The 22,276-nt window shown below is 52.6% G+C and overlaps 1 protein-coding gene across 3 annotated transcripts; it reads right to left on the bottom strand.

Annotated features, from left to right (window-relative positions):
• Nucleotides 1–4,481: 4,481 nt before the first annotated feature.
• Nucleotides 4,482–16,419, bottom strand: INSYN1 (inhibitory synaptic factor 1). Of its 3 annotated transcripts, none has more exons than XM_016201653.2 (3): nt 15,780–16,419; nt 14,672–15,388; nt 4,482–5,218 (listed from the first exon to the last, which is right to left on the bottom strand). In XM_016201653.2, exons 2-3 carry the CDS (start codon nt 14,825–14,827, stop codon nt 4,496–4,498), a joined length of 879 nt encoding a protein of 292 aa, XP_016057139.1. In that variant the 5' UTR covers nt 14,828–15,388; nt 15,780–16,419; the 3' UTR covers nt 4,482–4,495. The 3 variants fall into 3 exon arrangements, with proteins under 3 accessions (XP_016057139.1, XP_087680528.1, XP_087680522.1); XM_087824402.1 differs by lacking the exon at nt 15,780–16,419 and adding an exon at nt 8,174–8,346 and having other exon boundaries at nt 14,672–14,754; XM_087824396.1 differs by lacking the exons at nt 14,672–15,388; nt 15,780–16,419 and adding an exon at nt 8,174–9,339.
• Between the last annotated feature and the right edge of the window lie 5,857 nt (nt 16,420–22,276).

The raw sequence follows: 22,276 nt of genomic DNA, 5'->3' as shown, positions 1-22,276 counted from the left end.
GTGCTGAGCATGAAGTTTAGGAAAGTAGGGCCTGAACCCTGGTGAGTACCACTCAGTTGGGCAAGGGTAAATCCAGGCTCTGCCAATGTCTCTGCTTCTGGGTTCTAGGTCCCCAGAAGCTAGGAGTGTGATAAGCAGAATGAAGTCTAGATTCAGGTCGTTTCTGCACGGGTGCTGGTTTTCTGGGGCAGGACACTACACCTTGCTGAGTCTCTGTTTTCTCATGTGTAAAATGGTAATCATCTCAGTTATTTGAAGGGTTGTTGTAAAGCAGGTAAGATAATTTATGTAAAATGCCTAATGCATCAAATTGCACATTTTCCAGAAACAGCAACTCTTATGTAGTACAAATAATAACAATCCCAAATCTCCAGCTCCACCGATTTCTGACTGTGCAACTTTGAACAAATTCCTTGTTAGCTCATCTGCTTCCTCACCTGTAAAATAAAGATTGTGGTTCATCTATTTACTCAGTAGATAATTATTGAACAACTTATATGCTGGGAACAACTAAATCTGTCATTTAGTAGTAGCTAAAAAACATGGCACAGTGCCTGGCATATACTAGGTGGTCAATAAATGTCAGTTTTCTTACACAAATTCCAGCTGGAGGATGGGAGATAGATGGAGGGCAGCAGGGGATGGGGTGAGGGACAGAGAAAGGGAATTTAGGAGGGGTAGTGGTGGAGGTCTGGGCCTGCCTTGAATCCCCAGCTCCCCCACCCCAGCCCTTGTCCCTTCCATTGACAGGGCCCCATTTTGTCTCTAAGGGTGGAGGATGGTGCTAGGGTTTTGGAATAGTTTGCCCCCCTTTCTGCTTTTTGATCCCATCAGACTCCTGTAGACTATCTGGTCTGTCCCTTGCCTGTAAAGTGCAGACAATAAGGTCTCCTCATTCTCAGACATTGGAGACACTGCAATGTGCCCACCTCATTAAAGTGGTATCAGGCTGAGGACCTCTCCTCACTCTTCCCACATCCCAGAGTGGTCTAGTCAAGCTGGCACTGTCTCATACTCCTGGCTTCTTTCCCAGGGACCTCAGGCTGGGCTTATCACCATCTCTGGCTTCTCAGCACTGAAGCTCCATACCCCTTTGTTTTGACTTTGCCCAGCTGCTGGGTCATTCCAGGCCAGACCCTCCCAGAAGAGTGTTGTGTATGTGTGTGCACAAGCAACATGAGACCTGGCACGTAGGAGGTCTGCAATAAAAGCGGATTGAATGAATGCTCCCTCAAATGGGGCTCATTCATTCATTCAACAAACATTTATTGAACACATAATCCATTTGGTGCCAGGCTCTGTGTCAAGGGCCATTAATAGTAGCCAAGCTCTCCAAAAACTGAATGGAATTCACAGGTTTCCTGCCCCAACACCCACATCCCACCAAAGGCCCATCTGGTGCTCAGACCCCAGCCCCTTCCTCATCCCCAGAGACAAAGGCACTATCTCCACCGTAGATATGACTATAGCATAAGTTTGAGTGCCAAGTCACTGAGTTTGGGATCAATCTGGTGCCATTACCTATCTTGTGCCCTTAGGCAAGTTACTAACTTCTCAGAGCCTCAGTTTCCTCATCTGGAAAACAGGTATAAATATAATTGCTTATCTCACATTTGTTGAGTGAAATAAATGCAATAAGATATATGCTTAGGACATGTCCGATAAACATGAGCTATTATGATAATGACTCCTCTCTGTCACAGCACCCCTCTGCCTCCTTCACAGCACTGGTTGTCACAAGCCTGATCTCACAGTAGGTGGTCAGTAAAATAAGACTCCCTGGAACCAGGGAGATCTCATGAGACATTCTGGGTGAGGAAACCCAGAAACCAGCAGAGGTTTGGAGGTGATGAAGAGCAGTGAAAGACTGTACCTGAAGGGGCAGGCAAGTCTGGAGGAAGTTCCAGGGGTGGCTGCATCAGCCTCCAGGACAGGGAGCTCACTACTCTGAAGCAGTGTATTTCGTGCTCAACAGCTCTGATAGTCACAGTTCTTTGCATAGGTGACCACATTCTGTCTTTCAAGTCATAAGAAAGCCATGGGGATCCACCCTACTGTCAGTGAGGCCCGCACTGCAGTGTGGCATAAATACAAGGGCAGGCAAGTACTTTTTGGGCCTTTGAAAACCTATACCCACTTTAACACCTACTTCCCCCTCCTCCAGGACACCCTCACACTACTGCCCCATTTGGGGCAAGTAGCCAGGTGGTGGATGTTAGCCATGGTCACATGCAATCACACAGAGCAGAATGGGATGGGGTCCCCTAGGAGAGGACAATGCCTTCCCCAGGACTATCTCAGTTTCTTCCTGGTGAAATGGGTGCTCTCTGCATATGTCTTTTCCTTGACTTTTGTAAAGCTGAGAGACAATCTTGCCATTGGAGAGCAAAAATGAGTCCCAAAGCTAGGTGTGCCACTCTTCACTGGCAGGCAGGGCAGGACCCAGCCGGCCATCCCTCAGGGGAGCCCCTGGCATACATCCTTTGAGCCAGGGTCCTGTCACTAGTCAACACTACTGCCCAAGAGTGTCCTGGGACAGATGGAGGAGCTCAGACCTCTTACTCTGAGGCCTGGGCATAAACAGTTAGCCTCCATCCCCTACCCCGAATTTCTACCATAGGGTACAGCATGCAGGCCATGGAGGCTACACCCTGATTGGTTCTTTAGGGCCCGAGGGGAGACCCCAACACTGCAGAGCAGGCCTCCTAAACCCAGCCTATCTCATTCTAACAGAATCCCTGGCATCTGCTCCAAACTGGCCAGCATAGTCTCTGTCTCCCAACCCCTGGGGCTGGACAGCATCTCCTTTGCCAGGCTCTCCTGGGCACCAATGTGTGGAGCAGAGACCCCTCCTGACAGTCCCTGGAGGGCTGTACCTCTGCCTTTATTGAATGTGCAGCAGGGAGGACGAGATATCCTTGCACTGCCATTGCTATCCCCTCCCTACTCTGAAGCAGTGTATTTCGTGCTCAACAGCTCTGATAGTTGGAGACCATCAAGCTGTGGCCCAGGGACAGTTCCCTGTTGATAGCAGGGGCTTCTTTCCCACCCAACTCAGGCCTCCTAGCCCTGGAAAACACTGGAATCTGAGTTGGGGTGCCACTGACCACAATACAAATCCAGTGCCTTGGTGTTTACCAAGTGCTTTCACAGTCCCATCTTGTCGAAGCCCCACAGTAGCTGGTGAGGTAGGTGAACACTATCAGACCCATTTCATAGATGAGGTTAATAGGCTCAAAGAGGCAAATGGACTTTCACAGCTACTAGATAGCAGAGCCAGGTATAGCATGGAAACCACATGCTCATGGAGGGTGAGGGAGGAACAGGCTCTGTGACTTTGGGCCAGTTACTTAACCTCTCTGAATCCCAGTCTTCTCATTTGAAAAATGGGAATAGCAATAGTTCCTGTCTTGTCAGGTTACTGTGAAAATTAGATTATGCTATAAAACATATTTGGCACAGTAGCAGCATGGAGATCTGCTCAATAAATGTGAGCAGTGGTTGGGATTATTAGCTCAAGGATATTCAGATGCTGTCTCTATATGGACCATGCCACAGGTGAAGCCTTGGTACCTCTAGGCTCCCATCTTGTCTCTATTGGTGTCGTTCATGATCTGCCAAAGTGGACTCAGGGTCTCAGTGTGGACGAGCAGCAGTAGAGCAAGGCCATTGGATTCCTCTCTGGGGCTGCCTGCCTGCTGACTGAGGTCAGGGGCCTGTCTCTGGCCCACGGTGGCTGCTGCCTGTTTTCTTACATGGATCTCAGCTGTGCTCAGGGCCAAGCCAGGTGATATCTGAGGCTTTGCCATGAGTCTTCGATCCCTAGAGGACAGTGCTGAGCATGGTGCAGAAAGGTTTGGGAGTTGTCCAGGTTCTCCAAACCCCAACCCAGCCCAGCCTGGTCTGTGCAAGCCCAGCTTCCTAGCATGCAGGCCCTGCCCATGGGAGCAGTTTGCTCCTTCTCTGTGTCCTGAGCAACCCTGAGATGGGGTTGGGGGTAGGGTTATATATACACAGGTAAGTTTACCTTTGGGAAGGAGAGGCAAGGTCTGCCTTGGAGTAGAAGGCAAGTGATCTTTGCCCCAGCTGGAGTGATGCCACCCCCAGGCCCTCGGTCCTTCCACATCATACTTAGCCCTGGCTTTAGACACTGCTCCTTGAGAGCCTGCCTCTTGCAAGACATGACCATCAGCCAGACTCAAGAGGAGTCCCAGGTTAGACCTACCCCACCTGATTTACCGACTTTTGGACACCCCTTCAGGAGCCCTGCAATGAGAAGGAAGGGAAGGAGGTTCTGGACACATTTCCTGGGACCTAGGAGGGAAGTACGCATCTCTGTGCTTAAGATGAGCTCCGAGAAAGCTTTGGGGTCTTTGGGGCTGGATCCTCAGCATTTTAAAATTTTATTATGACTGCATTTAAATATATATATATATATATATATTTATAACTCTACACCCCCACCCCACCCCCCAGCCGGGCCCCTCCCTGGCCCCTAGTCTTTCCCCTTGGCTTTCTGTCTGGTGGCTGTGTAGGGAAGTACTGTCTGCGTGCTCTTGTCTGACACTGTTTGGGTGCTGCTGTTCCTCATGACCCTTCGGGTCTGCTCAGGGGCCAAGGTGGGGCCTGGGCATCGGCCAGTCAGTGGAGAGCGCCTCGGCTTGTTGGGGGCCAGGGAGGTATTGAAGGGGCCCACATGGGCCTCTGTACAAAGAGGCTCTGGGGACAAGCCCACTTCCTCCTCTGCCACTGCCTCCTCACCATCCCCCTCCTCATCATCACAGCACAAAGCATGGTAGAGCACTTTGTCACTGAATCGCACTCTCTCCCGTGTGCCTGGGGTCCGCTGGGGCAGCTGCCCCTTGACAGGGCCGGTGCTGAAGGCCTCCTCACTGGAGGAGTCTGGGGTCTCCACCCGAGGCCCATTAGGGATGGGCATGCCACCGTTCATGAGTCGGTAGTCAGAACCAGCCCCTGGTTGTGTTGGCTCGGGGCCATCCATGGAGTCTGAAGGGGTAGAGACATCCAGGAAGGAGCAGAACTCCCAGCTGTCTGAGAGGATGTCGGCTGTCATGAAGTCCAGGTGGCCCAGGTCAAAGGGGCCGCTTACACCGGCCTTGTCGCTGCTGGAGGTGCTGCTCACAGTGGCCGTGGTCCAGTCATCTGGCTCCAGTTCAAAGTCGAAGTCTGAGGTTAGCTTATCTATTTGGCTCACCACCTGGCCAGGGAAGGGCAGAGGCATGAGAGGGGCCAGGCTAGACCTGGCATCACTTAGGTGTAAGCATGCGCCCCACCCCCTGCCATATCCCCCGGCTGATGATCCTACAGGATGGTGTCTGTGCTTGAGGTCACAGGCTTGTTTGCCCTGTGGAGGGCCCAGACTGGACCAGGGTGAACAGAGCTTGTTCCTGCCATTCCAGTTTTCCACTCCTCAGTCTCTTGGGTGGAGGAGGGACTGTCTTCCAGCCCTGTACTCCATCCATTCACACACCCCTCTCCCCCATAGCCAGCTGCTGTTCTGGGGCAGCTCTGGTGCTCAGAGCTTGATCTTTCTTTGACTGAGAGGGGGCTATTTAAAGAGGGTGGTTACTAGGGGGAAGGAGGGGTGAAGAGTAAAGGGTAAAGGGGGCCAAATATATGGTGATGGAAAATGATTTGACTTTGGGTTATGGGCATACAATGCAATATACAGATCATGCATCATAGAAATGTACACTTGAAACCTATATGACCCTATTGACCAGTGTCACTCCAATAAATTTAGAAATAAAATTAAAAAAATAATAAAGAGGGCTGAGAGACTCTAGCCAGTCCTCTTAGTGGAAAGGTGAGAAAATGATATGGATGACCATGAGGAAGCATCCTGGGCCAGCCTGTGCAGCTGGTCAGCAACTGTCCTCCAAGGGTCTCCACCACCCTATCCCCAAACAGCCCTGAGCCTTCTCCCTCCTTCCTTTCTCTGGCCTCTGATGACTGGAGATCAATCCTGGCTTGTTGGGGAACAAATAAAACAAGCATTATTGGTAAGCAATAAAAAACCCCATCCATCCTGGGCCCAGAGGTGCCTGTTAAATGACTTGGAGTGGGACGGGGGACAGCTCAACTGTGAGGTCACTGCAACCTGCCCACCCCACAAAAACTAAAGCTCTGATTCCATGCAAGTAGCCCTGCCTCAGGACATCTCCTGGCCTAGGCCACTGTGAGGGAAAGGGAGAGCCAATCAGAGACATAGGGAGAGGACAGTCAAGAGGAGGAGAGAAGCTTCAGGCCAAAAACAAAAATAGCAAAACATAAAACGCAAAGCAGAGGAACCAAGAGACCCAGAGACAAAGCCATATGCAGTGAGTCACCAAGCCCAGGGCCCCTCCCAGTGCCTTGCCAGTGTTCTTACCTGAAGTCAGATCAGTTAATTGGTTACCTAATGAAGTTCTTAGTCAACAAAACTTTACCTAGGACTGCTGCTGTTCAATGATGTGCTAGGTGTTTGGTGAGGAGTTGGGATGAGGAGTTCCCCAAAGCAAAAGAGGAAAGCAAAGACAAAACTGAGGGGTCAAGAGGAGTCTGGGTCACTGGGATGTCTGCTTAGTTAGGGGTCAGGGGCCCCATGCAGGTGACCTGGTCAATCAATTTCCCACTTAGGTCCCAGTTTCTTAATCTGTAAATGGGGAGTTGGGTGAATTGGTTGATCTCCAAGGTCCCTTTCATTGCTGAGATTCTAGGAATGGCTGAAGAAGCTGTTTTGGGGTGTTGATGCCTAGGGATGCCCACTCCCCATGGCCCCAGGTCAAGGGTGGCTGGAACATGAGGCTGAGGCCTACAGAAGAGCTGGAGGAATCAAGACACCTGAGTTCCAGACTCAGACACTGCTTTGTGTGTCTTTGGTAAGTCACATAACTTCTCTGGACCTCAACTGAATTCACCACCAAGTAGGCCTGATAACCCCAGCCCTGTCAACCTCACCACAGCTTCATGTGAAAGGGTTCCATGGGGCACTGGTGATAAAAGTGACATCATCTCCCTTCTCTGATCACCTACTATGTGTCAGACTTTTCACTCATGAGGTCATCATCTCCTGAGGTCACAGATAATGGGCCTGAGGCACCAGTCACTGGGAAAGTTGAGATTCCTGCCTTCACTGCGTCCCTGCAAGAGTGCACACTACTCTGAGTGCTACTGTGATTTCTGGGCCTGAGCAGGCAATGGGCATAGCGCCCTACCCTCCAATCTGGTCACCTCTTCTTATGTCTCCTACTCTAATGACTCCCCCTACCACAGAGAAGCCCTTGTTCAACCTAAGCCATAACTGAGGACTGGTAGGGACCCTGGCCTAGAGTAAGGGCTCTCAAACTGGAGTGTGTATCAGCCCACTCTCTAGAGTTTCTGATTCAGTAGGTTCTGGGTAAGATTTGAGAAGGTGCAGATCTAACAGGCTTCCCTGTGCTGCTGCTGTTGGTCTGGGGACAGACTTTGAGAACCACTGGTCTAGGGCCTGGGTTTTAAGCTGATAAAGAAATAGCACCTCAGGGCATTGCTGGCTTCAGGAGTGGTCTTGTGCCTCTGGGCAGCCATGTCCTCCAATTAGACTCCCTTGATCAAGCTAGCTGCTGAGAGTCTGCTGCTGCATAAGACTGGTAAGAATCTGGAGTTAAATTACTTGGCTGTGATGGCAGAGTTGGCTGAGGCCAAGCCTGGCCTAGAAGCTGGGCTCCTAACATCCTGTGAGGAAGATCCAGGGAGCACAGAGCATGATCTCTGAAGCCTTCAGGCCTGAACACACTACCCCATCCAAGAGGCCCTTCTCAAGTGGCCTTCGCATTCAGGCCCTTTCCCTTCTCCCTTACAGGACCCTCCCTGGTTCTACCCTGGGGGTGTGGAGGGAAGTAAAAGAGGGATTTAAGTCCCAAATGTGGCTTTCCCCTCTCCAGTTTAGTTTTCTGCCCCTGTAAAGTGGGAGGATGCTCTTCTCCTCACCCAGTTGATAGGGATTTAATAGATACGAATGGGCATTAAACTCCAAAGTCAGCACACCAAGCACCTAAGAACCTGGGCTCTGGAGCCACACCTAGGGTCCAACCCTGGCATCACAACTTACCACCTGTGTGACCTTAGCCAAGTTATTCAATGTCTCTGTGCGTAAGTTTCTTTAGCCAAGGAGAATTCTAGTAGTACCTACTTGTTAGGCTGTTGTGACGATTTAATGACTTGATGCACAGAAAGCATGTAGAACAATATCCACCATGCACCATCGGGTGCTAACACGTGACCAGGCCCCGGTACCAGGCCCAGGAGCTGATGGGAGTCAGTTCTTCACCAAAGGAATGACTCTGATGGGGATGTTTCCAGTGCCTGTGGCAGAATAATGGGACATGTTGGGCCTTTCAAACTCCAGCACATGGGTGGCGCCTATGTTCTCTGAAGTAGGGCTGTTTCCAGATGGAACAGAAACAGAAGAGGTTCTAAAAGCCAAATGTTTTGAGCACACAGGTCAAACCCACTTGATAAATGATATGTGAGGATCAGAAAGGGAAGTGAGGTGCTAAGGGTACCCAAATTGTATGCAGAGCCTGGTCAGCCCATAACCCTGCTGCCTGTCCCTGGTGCCTCATTTCGTGGGGCCAAAGGGAAGGCAGGTGTGGGGCAGGCCGCATGTTATCTGCCTCTCCGCTTTGGATGTCTTAAAACCTGTGATTTCCCCCTGAGATTTAACAATCATTTTGCTTGCATATAACTTGAGATTGTCTTAGAGTACAGGGAAAATAATTATATACATGGGAAAAAAGAGAGGCAGAGAGGGAGGGTGGAGAGAGAGAAATGAAACCATAAAAATCAGGATTCTAGAACCTCAAAGGCAGAAACTACTGGAGACACTGCTGAGTACACCCTTCTTATTGCGCTTACTGATAGGGAAGCTGAGGCCCAGTGACTAGAAGGAGGTGAGCTGAGGCCAGAAGTCAGGCATCCTGACTCCTGGGCCTGATCCCTTAAGAACATGAATTACCTGCTCCAGAGGGGGCAAGAGGGAACACTTGAGAGGAAGGGCAGGGCTGGGGGCTGAGACAGAATCCTTGGGGGGTCCCACGTCCTGACCCAACCTTTGTCCTGGTCACAGCCTCAGCTCTCCTCACCTGAAAGACTGCATCCACACTCACCTAGTCTTCCCACTGGCAGCAGCTTCCTATCCAGCTCTTGTTGCACGCTGCATCCAGGGAACGTCCTAATCAGCCAACAGGGCCACAGCATCCTTCTACTTCTAGCATTCCATGCTCCACAAACTCCTGAGCCTCCAAACACCATTCCACACCAAACCTGGCCAAGTGCGCTTTGCTCTCCACCCTACTAGGCCTGCCTCCTCACCACCCCTACACACACCCCTCTGAACTCTCTTCTGCCTCTGGGCCTCACCCGAATGCCTCACTCCTTTCTTTCTCCATCTCAGTTCCATAAGGAAGTCTTCCTTGATCTCCAGCTGAGGACAGGTTTCCTATGAAAGGCTCTCAAAGTGCCCTTCCTTAAAATATTATCCAGTATTTATCACTGCTACAATGTTTTGAGCACATAGATTATAATGCAATTGATGTCTTCTCCCCACAAGGAGTGGGCCAGGAAATGCCTTGCACACCATTGTATCCCCAGTTTGGTACAGGGATTGGTACACTCTTTACAATACAGCCATTGAATGAGTAGATGAGTTGAGACATCTTAATAAAAATTGCTGGGGGGTTCTTTTCTGAGAAAATGTTCCATGGTCTTGGACACCCCAACATTGCCTGCCCCAGCCCAAGCTGCTTCTCCAAGAAAAGCATGGATGTGTTCCATGAAACCCTGGAGTCAGGACCGAGGACCAGGGAGTCCTACAACTTTTATCTCCTGTCCTCCCCCTCACCTCTGGCCCCTCACAATTTTTGACAAGTTGCTACCTCCTTCCCTCCCTCCCAGCTCCCTGGGCAGCTGGTTATATAACTAGGGATTCTGCATTATTTATGACCACTGATTATTTTTTAATTCTGTGATTACATTATTTGTCTTCCTGGGGGCTGTGGCATTGGGGAGGGGGAGTGAGTTGACCATGATTCATGATTCTCATCCTGCAATTTGGCCTAATTGGCCCAGGAGCATCATGAATCTGTCTGGAGGGGGAGAGTGCAAAGGGAAAAGGGAGGTGAGAAAAAAAGGAAAAAATCTGCACAATTCTTGCTGAGCTGTGGGTGATGGAGCTGACCCACTTTGGCACAGCTCCATGGTCCCCAGCCTCTCCTGCTCCAGCTGTTTCCTGGCTGGGCCACATTTATTTCATGCTGTATGGGCCACGGCTCTCCTGGCTACCTCATACACAGTACCTTGCCATGTGCCTGATCCCCAAGAAAATCAGGTGGGCGGACCTTCACTGCCACTCCAGGCTCCAGAAAGGTTTTGCCCACCCCTCCACCCTCCTGAAATGCTCAGGCTAAGGTGGGCAACTGTGCCCTTAAATTACATTCTACCCAACGGCTAGTGTGATGGGAGGGATGCCTGTGGTCAACCCAGGAACATTTTGAGCCCCATGCTGAGTGACATCTTGGGGAGGGGGAAACCAAGGAGAAGGAGGGAGCCAAGTACTGAGGTAAGTTCCACATCTGGGGGCTAAGAACAAGGTCCTTTACACCTGCCCTTGCAGGCTTCCGATTGGTAGGAAACAGAGAGAGCAGTGGGGAGGCAGATTCCCACCCAGAAACACAACGATGAGATTCCTGGAGAGCGTGTGGGATTCTCACTGAGGACAAAATCCAAATTCTGTTCTGTGGCCTGCAGGTGCTGTGTGCCCTTGCTGCCTGCTCTCTTCCTCCTAGGTCCCTCCACTCCAACTGCATTAGCTTCCTTGCTGATCCTGACCATGCCAAGCACACTTCCTCCTCAGAACCTTTGCCCTCGCTCCTCCCCCTGCTTGGTGGCTCATTTCCAGATATCCATTTGACTTGTACCCTCACTTCTTTTGGGTCTCTGTTCAAATGCCATCTTATTGGAGACCTGCTTCTCACCCCCATCACTGTCCCCTTTCCCCGCCAGAAGAGGGTAGGACTGCCTGCTGCAGGGCCCTGGCTCTGACCTCCTTGATCATGCTAAGACACCACTGTGACTCCAAAAGAACAAGGCCTTACATGGAGCTGAGGAGCAGGCCAGTGCTAGAATATTTCATCAATAATATTGAACAGATTTGGAGCTAGTTTTGTGCCCATCACTGAGCAAAGTACACTGTATAGAATATCATATTTAATCCTCACAACCACCCTAGAGCTGGTGAGGGGGTGGAGGCATAAGATTCTGTATCCTCATTTTAGAGATGCAAAACAAAAGCACAGAGAGGTAAGTTAACTTTCCTAAGTTCACACAGCTAGGAAGGGGTAGAGCTCAGATGTGAACCAGGGACATCTGGCTGCAGAGCCCAAGCTCAGCCCCTAGGCTGTGCTGCTTTGCCAAATTATGATCCACAGAATTCTGAGGAGCTTAGAGAGCTTGCAGGGATTAGCCTGGAACCCTGTAGTACTGGGGAACCTAGGAGAGATGAAGGCTAATTAATGATTGGCTGCCACATCCCTCTGCTGCACAATTTTTGCTTTCAAGACACTTTTACATTCCTCACCTCACTTAGTCCATAAAACAATTTTCCTTACCCATGGGACAGAACTTGCCCCCTATCACCCTGGGGGGAGCCAGGGGGTTGGGAGGGTGGGGGAGAGGGAATTCCAAATCCTTTAGGGGTGTGAGTAGGTGTTGGTCCCCCAATAAATCCTTGTAAGATCACTCTGAGGTGTGAATTATCATCATCCCCATTTCAGAGATGAGCAGACTGAGGCTGGAGGGACTGGGGAGCAGTGTTTCAGTGCTTCTCATCTTTCTATGAATTTCAGGCTGTATGCTCAAGAGGGTGAGGAGGCTCTGCCGTGACCCATGGTATGTGGGGAAGGGAGCGGCACATGGAGGAGGAAGAGGACAGCAGAGGGGATACAGCTAACCCTTCCTCTCCGCTGGCCTTGCTCCTTCATCAAGCACCCTGTGCTGCTCCCTGGCAGTCTTGTATGCGAATCTTGGCTTCACATCTAAGTGTTTCACCCTCCTGAGACCAGAACCCAGCTGGTGAACTCTGAGCTGGTGCTGCCTGGAGAGTGGGATGTGATAAGGGAACCCTCTCAATCTTAGGCCTACCCATGCCCCCACTGAAAAATGCCACACAAAGCAACTGAAAAGGAGAGACAGGCAGATCTAGCTTTACAGCCCCATTGGAGGATCAAGAGCCAAGATCACAGGTTCCTTCCCCAGGGGCAGGTGGGGGGTGCAACCCTTTATCCCAAACCAGGGCCTGGCGCTCCTAAGTGGTAGCCTCATTCCTGACAAAGCCCATCCCCCAGGAACGGTATCTTCTCTTCTGCCTGGGCCTTGGGGGCGGGGGGCTCACCTGCCTTCCCCATCACTCCTTTCTGCCCATCACCCCATCTCCAGACCCTGCCTAGGGGATAGGGGAGCTCTGAGGTCTGCCCCCCTTCCTAGCTGGGTGCCATTGGCAGCAGGCAGGTGGTGGCATATGGGGTAGATTCTGGTTGCCATAGCAACCTGCCAAAGTCTTGGGTGGAGGCACATGGCCTACAGGGGATGTGGGGGGAGGGGACTAATCTTTCTCTGTCCTGGCTTAGGCCTCTGAGCAGCACAGCCCATGAACCTGAAGTTCTGCTGTTCAAGACATGGGAGTGGGTGAGTGTGTGTGCTGAGAAGGGAGGGAGGTGATATCTCAAAGATCTGCAAATAAATCCTAGTGCTTCTGATCTTCCTTCCTCACCCCCTAAAGGGCACCTTCTCAGAGTATCACAGCATGAGCATAAGGTATCATCTCTAGGAGGTCCCTAACAAAATGGAGATTGCCCATTAACCCACCTGCTCAAGTCCCAGAGTAGGCATCAGGATCTGAGTTCTAATGAGTGCCACTGGTAGGCTCTGTGACCTTCAACAAGCCCCCATCCCTCTTTGAGCCTCAATTTCTTCAACAGTAAATGAACAGGGCTTGTCTGGATGAACTGTGAGATGCCTTCAAGCTCTGGATGGCTCTGTTGGGAGTGGGGTGGCGGGGAGAGCAGATGCCTGCAAGATGCTCAGCTGGTCAGTTGGGAAAAGGTTCTGTGCTATATCAAAACTGACTCCCAGGCTTAGAATCAACCCGGGTTCTTTCTGGGTGGGCCTGCTGGGACATAGGTCCCATGTCCCTGCTCAAGACTGAGACTCTGGAACTGACTCAAGTCAGTTCCCCTGACTGATGGAACCACAGAACATCTGAAATAGATGGGGGGTAGGGAGAGATAAAGAGGGATGGTAGTCCTTTGGACAATGAGGTTGAGGGAGGAGTTACTCATGGGCATTAAGCACCAAACTGCATTCCCCAGAGATGTTCAGCCCAGATCCTGGCCAGCCCAGTTCATGAACAGAAGCACCACCACCTCTTTCTACCTGCAGGAACAGCCGTTCCTGCCTCCTGAGGAAGGGCTACCTGGGAGGCTCCATGAGGCTGACTCTGGGCAGAGGGGCTGCCCTGCCCAACCTCAGTTCCTGTCCCGAATCTCCACTCTGGACACAGCTCCCTTCAAACACTCCCTGCTCCTTGGATCTTGGGCCAGATTACAAGGCCACTTTGCCAGTCTGGAGTTAGTACCCATTATCACCCCCTTTCCTCTATCTTCCAGGAGCCCACATCCTCCCTGCATAGCTGACTGGGAAAGCCTGAGCCCATAACTCCAATTCAATCACTCTCCCTGCCATCTCTGCAGGGGCCCTGGTTACAAGGAGTTGAAATTTGCCTAAAGCCCACCTAGCTGGCATAATGGCACCCAGTGGGCAAATTCAGGTCAGTGGCTCAGAACGCTGGTCATGCATTTTGGGCTTGAACACAGCCCAGGGGGCAGGGCCGAGGACATGTGTACTTCATTACCCCAGCAATGTGGGAAGCAGTAATTAAACCAGGCTCCACTTAGAAAGACAGAGGGACACACATCCTTGGCTCTCTAGGTGACTTTTCAGCCTTGGCAAAAAATTTTCAGAACTGTGGGATAGGGATACATCCCTTTAGAGGAGATTCCTGCCCCTGCCAATGTACACAGGAACTCTGATATCCACTAGCAGCCCCCTAGACTCATTTCTACCTCAGGGCAGGGAGGACCTGATTTTTTCAGGCTCAAGTGTTCTGTATTATCTGGGGAATGCTCTGAGCTGGGCTCCAAGCAGTGGGGACTGTTTCATTAGAGCCATCTATGCTCTTCCAGGACCCCTTGTGACCAGCTCAGAGCCTGGGAGGCAGATGGTGGGGTCAAAGGTCAGCTGGGGCTCCAGAACAGTGTATCCCACAAAGAGGTTATGGTGGGACTCAGTCCTTACTGGCTACCTTGGCAGCCCTGAGTATAACCACAGAGCCAAGGGCCCATTACATGCTGCCCAAACAGCCTCTGCAACACTAAGGCCACCCCTGCCCTGGGTTATTGTGAGATTTCTAGCAGAGCAGATCTGGGGAAAGGAGAACAAGGAGGAGTTACCCAGCAGAGTGGCACACGTGCACACACACACACACGCGCGCGCACACAGAAACATACATGTGAGAGTATGTTTTTGTGCCAGGCCCTGGAAAACTGGTCTAGGGTCCATCTGGCCCCTCACTCACCTCCCTGAGCTCCTTGGCCACCTCCTTGAGCTCCCGCAGGATGCCCTCGAGCTGCCCGATGACCATCTTCATGCGCTGTCTAATCCGCTCACGCTCGCCACCACTGCTGGGGTTGTCACTGGGCTGCCCGAGGTCCGGGGTGCCCCGAATGTTCATCCTTCACCACGTGGCTGCAGGCCTGTCCATACTCCCCCCAGCCAGGCACACACTGCGTCTGCCTCCACAGAGCCCCCCTCAGCCAGGCAGAGCTCCACATCTTAACGGCCCCCCAGCCCACCCTGGCCCTGGGTGGCCCTCACCCAGCCCCGGCCCCCTGCCACCCCGCCTCCTTTGCCTCTGGATGGGGAATGGGACACCCAGAGGGAGACAGAATCTGACACAAGGGGTCAAGGTGAGGACATAGGAGGGCAGGGGGAGGGGCCTTGGATCTCAGGAGTGGCCTCCAGGACTTGAAGTGCCTATAGGTATGCTGGGCTAATGTCTGACTGAGCCCAGAGGCAGGGGGATGACTCTGCAGGGACTAAGGGTAAGACATGCCCTTGGGATTGGGGAAGGCAGCAGCAATCCCCTCACAATTCTTGGGCAGTTGCCAAGGCAGAGGTCTCTGGATGCAACTGACACCTGCAGAAGGATTGTGGCTGGGGTCTTCCAGATATGGAGGGAGCTCCAGATGTGGGCAGCTCTGGGAAGGGAGCTGGATTGGAGGAGGGCAGCCCCCTGCAGAGAGAGGAAGCCTGGCATCAGCCCTCCCAGGCTGCAGCACCAGCGGCAATGCCTCCCTCCTCTCCACAGCCTGTACCCTTCCTCGCTGGGGATTCCATTTTCTTCTTTGTGGGGAGGGGTGGTGGAGGCAGATGGTCTACAGCACAGCCCCTCTTCGAGAAGGAAAAGAGACAGCCCCTGCTTTAGAGGCATAAGTCTTCAGCCTGCGATGGGGCACTGAGACCCAGGTCCCCACAAACACCCGTCCCCAGCCAGGCCTTGCCCCGGAGGGTCTCTCTAGTCTTCGCCCTCTCTCCTGGTGCCCCCAAGGTGTCCTCGTTCCCAGCAGACCCTCCCCTGCCCAGCCCCGCCTTCCCTCAGAACCCCACTCTGCTCCCTGACTCACCGTGGGTGGGAGCACCGGCCTGCCTTCCGAGCAGCGTCGGGGGCCAAGCCCCAAGATGAGGTTGGGGGGGCCCCCCAGGCTCCCTAGGGCGGGCTTCTCTCTCTGGACCCTTCAGCCCCTGGCCTCAGGGAGGTCCTCAGAGCCGCCCCTGGAGACATCTGGACGGTGGGAAGGGGGCGGGGCCTCTGCGCTCCCTAAAAGGGGGGCAGGAAAAATTTCCCTCAACCCTCTCCGGGTTCCGGGTGGGGAAGCAGCGAGGGTCTGGCGGGTCTGGGGCTCTCAGGCCACAGGTGACCAGGGGGCAGGGTGTCCGAGGCGACGCCTGGCCAGTCCCAGTGTGTCAGCCAAAGTCGGAGGGATCAGAGGGCGCCAGGATCCCCTCAACGGGCGCCTGGCATTCCCCGGGCTCGGCACCGCCCGTGCTTTGCTCGGTCCAGTCCAGAACGGAATGAGCTGGCACCTCTGGGTGCCCCGGACGCACTCAGCTCCGACCCAGGATGTCCGCGCTCCCGCACCCGCGGCGTCCGGGGCGGCCGCAGGGTCCGAGCGGCCCAACCCCGTGCTCGGCGGGCGGCGAGCGCGCCGCCACCGCTCAGTCCACGGTCGGAAGGGCCCGGGAGGCTCCAGGCCCCGGGAGAAGGGCAGCGTTGGCCGCGGGACTGGTCGCGGCCGGGCCGGCCACGAGCGCGCGAGGCAGGGGGCCCGGCCCGGCCGGGTTCGGCCGCCCGGGCGCTGGCGGGAGAGGCGCGGGGCGGAGGAGAGGAGGCGACACTAGCGAGAGGAGGAGGCGAGGGAGGCGAGGGAGGCGAGGGAGGCGAGGGAGGCGAGGGAGGCGAGGGAGGCGAGGGAGGCGAGGGAGGCGAGGGAGGCGAGGGAGGCGAGGACGCGCGGCGGCCCGGCCCGCCGGGCGCGCGACTCGCAGCCTGTGCTCAGCGGCCGCCGCCTCCCGCCCGCCCCTTCCCGCTCGCCGCCTCGCCGGCCCGAGGCGCCGGGTCGCTGCCGGCCGGGCACACAGGCGCCGCCAGGGCTGGGCCTCCCTGCGCGGCCTCGTCCTGACCTGCCCGCCGGGCTCCGCCGGCCTGCGCCCGCTTCCCGAGGGCCTGGACTCGCCTCCCTCGCCCGGCCGTTCCCCGCGGCCCCGCGACCGCCGCCGGCCCGGCTGCCCCAGCGCGCTGCTCCCCCCGAGGCCGCGGGCTCCGCGGCTCCGCGGCTCGGCGGCTCCGCGCTCGGCGCTGGCAGGAAGGGCCGGCCCCGCGCGGGGAGGGAGCTTTTAAAGCTACACGCACGCCTCCCGGTGCCGAGCGCGAGCGCCGAGCGGGGTTCTCGCCACCCGGGCGACGGGGAGGTGTCCTGCGCTGGCGGGACTGGAGGCGGACTAGCCCGTGTGGACTCCGCTGACCCGGGGCACGGAAGGACAGCAGGCTACCGACTTAGCTCTTTCCCACCTTTCCAGACACTCCCATTGCCCGTTCCCGCACTGCGGTGCACCCACGCTTCCCTTTCGGCTAACTTTCCCGCATCCAGACCCTTTCCTTCTATCAGACTTCAAACTACCCCACACATTGCCTTAAATCAGATTAATTCAGAAAACAAAATACGGACAACCTTCACAGAGCACTTACAGTGTGCCAAGCTCTCGGCTGGAGGCTCCGGAGATGACAGGTATGCGTTAGACACAGGTCACTTTGTTCGGTTATTCAACCACTTACTCAACATTTAATCAGCACCTCTGTGTACCAGGCCCCATGCTAGACTGGGGTACAGGAAGGAAAATACAACATTTCAGGAAGCCGACAACTCCTGGGGGTCACTCCCGAGTAAACTGAAGGGTGGTAAACACAGGACAAAGGCAAGCTCTAGAAGCAATCTGAGTGACCAGGAGAGCAGGGAGAGCGGGAGGGCCGGGCGCAACCCAGGCCGGGGCTGGGAGCCTCTCCTGGAAGGCAGCCCAGAGCTGTATCCAAAAGGGAAGCAGGAGTTATCCAGGTGACAGTGTGAGGGAGGCGGGACTGAGCATTCCAGGTAGTGAGGAGGAGGGACAGCAGGATTCAGATGCAGCAGTGACCGCAGGGAGGGTGAGTTTAAGCCAACTGTGGACTTTTAGAGATACCTTTTTTGTTTGTTTGTTTTTTCTTTTTTTAAAATATATCTTTATTGATTTCAGAGAGAGGAAAGGAGAGGGAGAGAGAGAGATAGAAACATCAATGATGAGAAAGTCATTGATCAGCTGCAGCCCGCAACCCGGGCATGTGCCCTGACCGGGAATCCAACCCCCATCTCCTGGATCCTAGGTCCATGCTCAACCACTGAGCCACGCCTGGCCAGGCTAGAGATACTGTGTTGACAGCTCTGTGGAAAGTGGATTAGAGGAAGACCAGATCCTGGAGAGACTCGGGGGCCATGGTTAGAACTTGGATTTTATTCTGGAGCAGAGGGAACCCAGAAGATTCCTCTGGGGCTTTGTGGCTGGTGGATCTCAGGGCTAGGCCATAGGAAAGAAACTGGTTCAGTGAGGAGGTTTGTTACTTGACTGGAGCTGAGAGCGGAGGGGCTGGGGTCGCAGCAGGGATGGAGGGGAGGGGATGCTTTGAGAAATTATTTAGAAGACCATGGCAGGACTTGGTTGAATTTTAAGAGGGAGGAAGAGTCCAGGAGGACCATAACTTAGAGTGTGGTAGCCTGAGTAGATGGTTGCACCACCAGTTGTGTTAGAGAACAGAGTGGCAGAACAGGTCTAGGGTGAGGAAGAGGAGTCCGACTGGGAAAAGCTGGAGATATCCTGAAGACAGGTGGTTATATGGGTCTATGCCTGGGCCTGAGAGGGTTTTTTTTGTTTGTTTGGTGTGTGTTTTTTTAATCATCATTGGAGGGGATGAGACTGAGTAGAAAGATTGTGTAGACTAGTAAAAGTAGTAGGTCCAGGTAAGAGCCTTGGGAAAGAGTCCCTGAATGAGATGACAGGAACTGTCAGGGAGGTGGGAGAAGAAGAGGAGAGTTCAGGCCCAGGAGGAGAGGGTTTGTTGGAAGCATGAATGCAACAGTGTGGAAGGCTGCAGTGAGCAGCTGTGAGAGAAGGAATGGAAATTGTCTGTAGGAGGCCGCTGGTAATATGGCAGGGGCAGGTTTTTGTTGGGAAGGGGAAGGAAGGTGGCAGGAGCCAAATTGTTGGACACTGAGGGGTGAGTGGTTGGTGAGGAATGAGACTTAGTGAATATAGGTGACATTGTTAAAAGTTCAAGCAGGGTTGTAGAGATCTTGAATTAGAGGTGAATGAGGGCTTAAGGGAGATGGGGCTGGATGGTGATTCGAGGCTGGCCCGCAGGGAACTTGAACTCCAGGAACAGAGATGGTTGTGCTTCCATCACCATCCAACTCCAGAACTCTTCATAATGAAAAGCTGAAACTCTGTCCCTATTAAGCAATAACTACCCATTCTCCCTCTCCTCCCCTGGCCCCTGGCAACCACCATTTCACTTTCTGTGTCTGTGAATGTGAGTACTCTAGGTACTTCATAAAGTGAAATTATACAGTCCCACTAATCACTTTTGTGGGAGCGGTGATGCTAAGGGGTGGCCAAGATCAAAATGGGCTGAGCCTGAGGAAATAAAATGAGTTTCTAGTCACAGGCCTATGGAACCATCTGCCCATATCCAAAATGGGGAAGTTGTGTTTGAACTGGGAGTGGTTGGAGACAATGAACTCAGTTTGAGAGGCTGGGATGTGACTGCTTAATACCTAATTGATATTGGGTCTCATTAATAGAAGTAGGATTTTTTTTTAAAGGTGACATTTCTTTTGTCATCTATGTGGATCAAACTACGTCTAAGACCTCAATTCACTGGATGGGTCCACAGGAGGGCAGGCAGTATTGAGGAAGGAGAGATTGGTGTATATCTCCTGTGAGAAGTGTTAAGCTGGTCAGGGCAGGCTGGAAAAGAGCAGTCTCAGGAGGGGTTTCTGACTGTAAATGTCCAAGGGGCTGCCAAGGTCAAGAGGGAATAGACAGGTTCTGGGTGGTTCTCAGGCTTGCCTTCCTTACTGTTTGGAAACTGGCTCATTCTCTCTTCCTTCCAGCCTCCCTGCCTCACTGCCCAGATGTCCCATTCTTCAGAGCTCTGCTTAGATCCACTACCCCTCTGCCATCCCAGACAGCCTTTCCTGGCCCTTTAGTCCTTTAGTCTTGGGACCCTTTGGATTTGGGTCTCAGTTCTGCCATTCACCAGCTGTGTGATCTCAGGCAAGTTATTTGCCCTCTCTAAATTTGAGGTTCCTTATCTTTAAAGTAGGTGAAATAATAGTGACTGTATAAGGTTGCCTTGAGATGGAATGAGATAAGTAACAAGATGCATCAAACATAGTATCCTAGGTTAGAGTCTGGGAAGCAGGAGCTGTTTTTATTGGCCTGCCATCCATAGTGGCTGAATGCGCAGGACTGAAATTGGCATGCAGGTCAGAAGGGAACAGAGATTCAATTTGCAAGTTGAATTCCCAGAAGGAGTGGGTCCTGGCAGCGCCTGAGCCAGAGTGAGCATATTCAGGCTTCAGAGAGAGATGATAGAGTTATAGAGAAACTAGCACTTAGGTGGTAGAGTTGGAAGGATCTGGCTCATATGCCAACTTTCCCACTAACCATGTGACTCACTAACTCTTCCCAAGCCTCAGTTTCCCCTCTTTGTAAATACCTTCCTGATAGCTGTCTTGAGGTCTAAATAAAACAGTCCATGTAATGTGTTCAGTACAAGGCTTAGTATGCGTTCCATAAATATTAGCTATAGTTATTGATATTTGGGGCTTAGAGAAATTTTCTGAACACAGAGGTGGGATGAATGGATAGCACCAGAAGGCAAATTTTTCATGAGAAAATCCCTAAGTAAAGGTGAGTCTATATCTGAGTGTCCTAGGAAAGGCCATTTCAGAACAAGGAGTAAGTGACTGGCTGGACAGAGGTCGACTCATACTGAGGAAGCCACTTCTGGGGCATCTTCCTGCCCACTGTAATCTCCCCAGCTGAGGCAAGGTTCTCAAAAGATTTTTCTACCCTGGTTGCTTCCTCTTGCCAACTTCCCATCACTCCTCAAAGCTGATAACCTAGTTTCGGCCATCCTTGCATTACTGAAATTGCCCTCACTGAGCAAGACCTGTTCTTGTTAAGCCCAACAGACATTTTTCCTCCCCTGTCCAAGGCAATCCCTTTGTGGTACCTGACCCTGCTAAGCTTGTCCTACTTGCTGGCATTCTCTCCTCTGTGGCATCATAACTCTTTTCTCCCAATTCTCTTCCACCTCTCTGAGTGCTGCTTCTCAGATGACTTCAAAGGTTCTTCTTCCTCTGATCTCTTAAATGTTGGTGACCCATGGAATTCTCACCTAGACTCTCTTCTCACTCCACACACCTTCCCCAAGGGAGCTTCTACACTCCCTAAAAGTTCTTGACTTCCAATATGCTATTTCCAGAAGAGACCTCTGCAAAGCTTCAGACTATAGTGCTACCTGACTACCGGACATTTCCATGATGATGCCCTGTAGGCATCCCAAACTCAGCGTGCCCCAGTCAGAACCCATTATTGCCCCCATCTCAAAATGTATTCCCTTTTGTCTTCCTTATCTCAGAGGATGGCATCACCCTCCACCCCTCCACAAAAGCCAGAAACTTGAGATTACCCTAAACTCCCATTCTCCCACATCTAATTAGTCACCAAGTCCTGTAGATTCTACCCTCTGGACATTGTATAGACAGGTTTATTCTCTCTACTGATGACCAGGCCTTTTCTTGTACCCATTGGCCCCTGCATTAGCTGATGGATTAACTAATGGATCTGCCAACCTTCGGTCTTACCCTGCAGATTCCACTGTTGTTGGCATCAGCTTTAGGAACTACCTGTTTGTGACTGTAGGGCTCCCAGTCCCACAAGGCAAGTCCAGTCTCCTCAGTTTGGCGTTCATGTTTTTTCAGAAGCTTGCCCTCATCTATCTCTCCGTTGCCTCTTGCTCCATATGCTTCTGCCAGACTGAGCTATGTGCAGCTTCTCTCTGCTACCCTCCTTACACTTGCTCTCTTCTCACCTGGAATACTCTCCTTCTCACCCTTCTTCTCGAGGCCAATCACCAGAACCTCCTGAAATCTTCTCCCAGTGTGTAAGGCCCCTCTTCTGCACCAGCACAGAGCCCTCATCCACCACAAGTATAGCACTTGCCACATTACACTGCCATTGTGACTCTGACTCTCTCCCACTAGACCATGAGCTGCTGGAGAACAGACACCTCTGTGCTCTCAATATCCAGTAGAATCTCCTGTAGTCAGTTCTGAAGGTATGTGTGTTGAATATTGAATCTGTGAAATACTTATTTGTTTTACATCTTTATTAAACAAAATATTTTAAAGGTGACATGAGTTGGGAAAAGCTGGAGGGAAGGGGCAGGGCTCAGAGCTCAGGGGCCTCCCCAAGACACATCCTGAACCTTCACACCCCTCCCCCAAACCTCTAATACTCAGACTCT

The sequence above is a fragment of the Miniopterus natalensis genome, chromosome 1 (assembly GCF_054644295.1).
Source record: "Miniopterus natalensis isolate mMinNat1 chromosome 1, mMinNat1.hap1, whole genome shotgun sequence".
Taxonomy (NCBI): domain Eukaryota; kingdom Metazoa; phylum Chordata; class Mammalia; order Chiroptera; family Miniopteridae; genus Miniopterus; species Miniopterus natalensis.
Note: the sequence above shows the minus strand (reverse complement) of the source record. Positions and strands in the feature narration are given on the sequence as shown.

Excerpts from the sequence above, each read along its gene's own strand:
- INSYN1 (XM_016201653.2), bottom strand. The coding sequence starts at position 14,827 with ATGAACATTCGGGGCACCCCGGACCTCGGGCAGCCCAGTGACAACCCC. Across the intron at positions 5,219-14,671 it reads TGGCCAAGGAGCTCAGGGAG|GTGGTGAGCCAAATAGATAA; the intron begins GTGAGTGAGGGG and ends TTCCCTGGCCAG.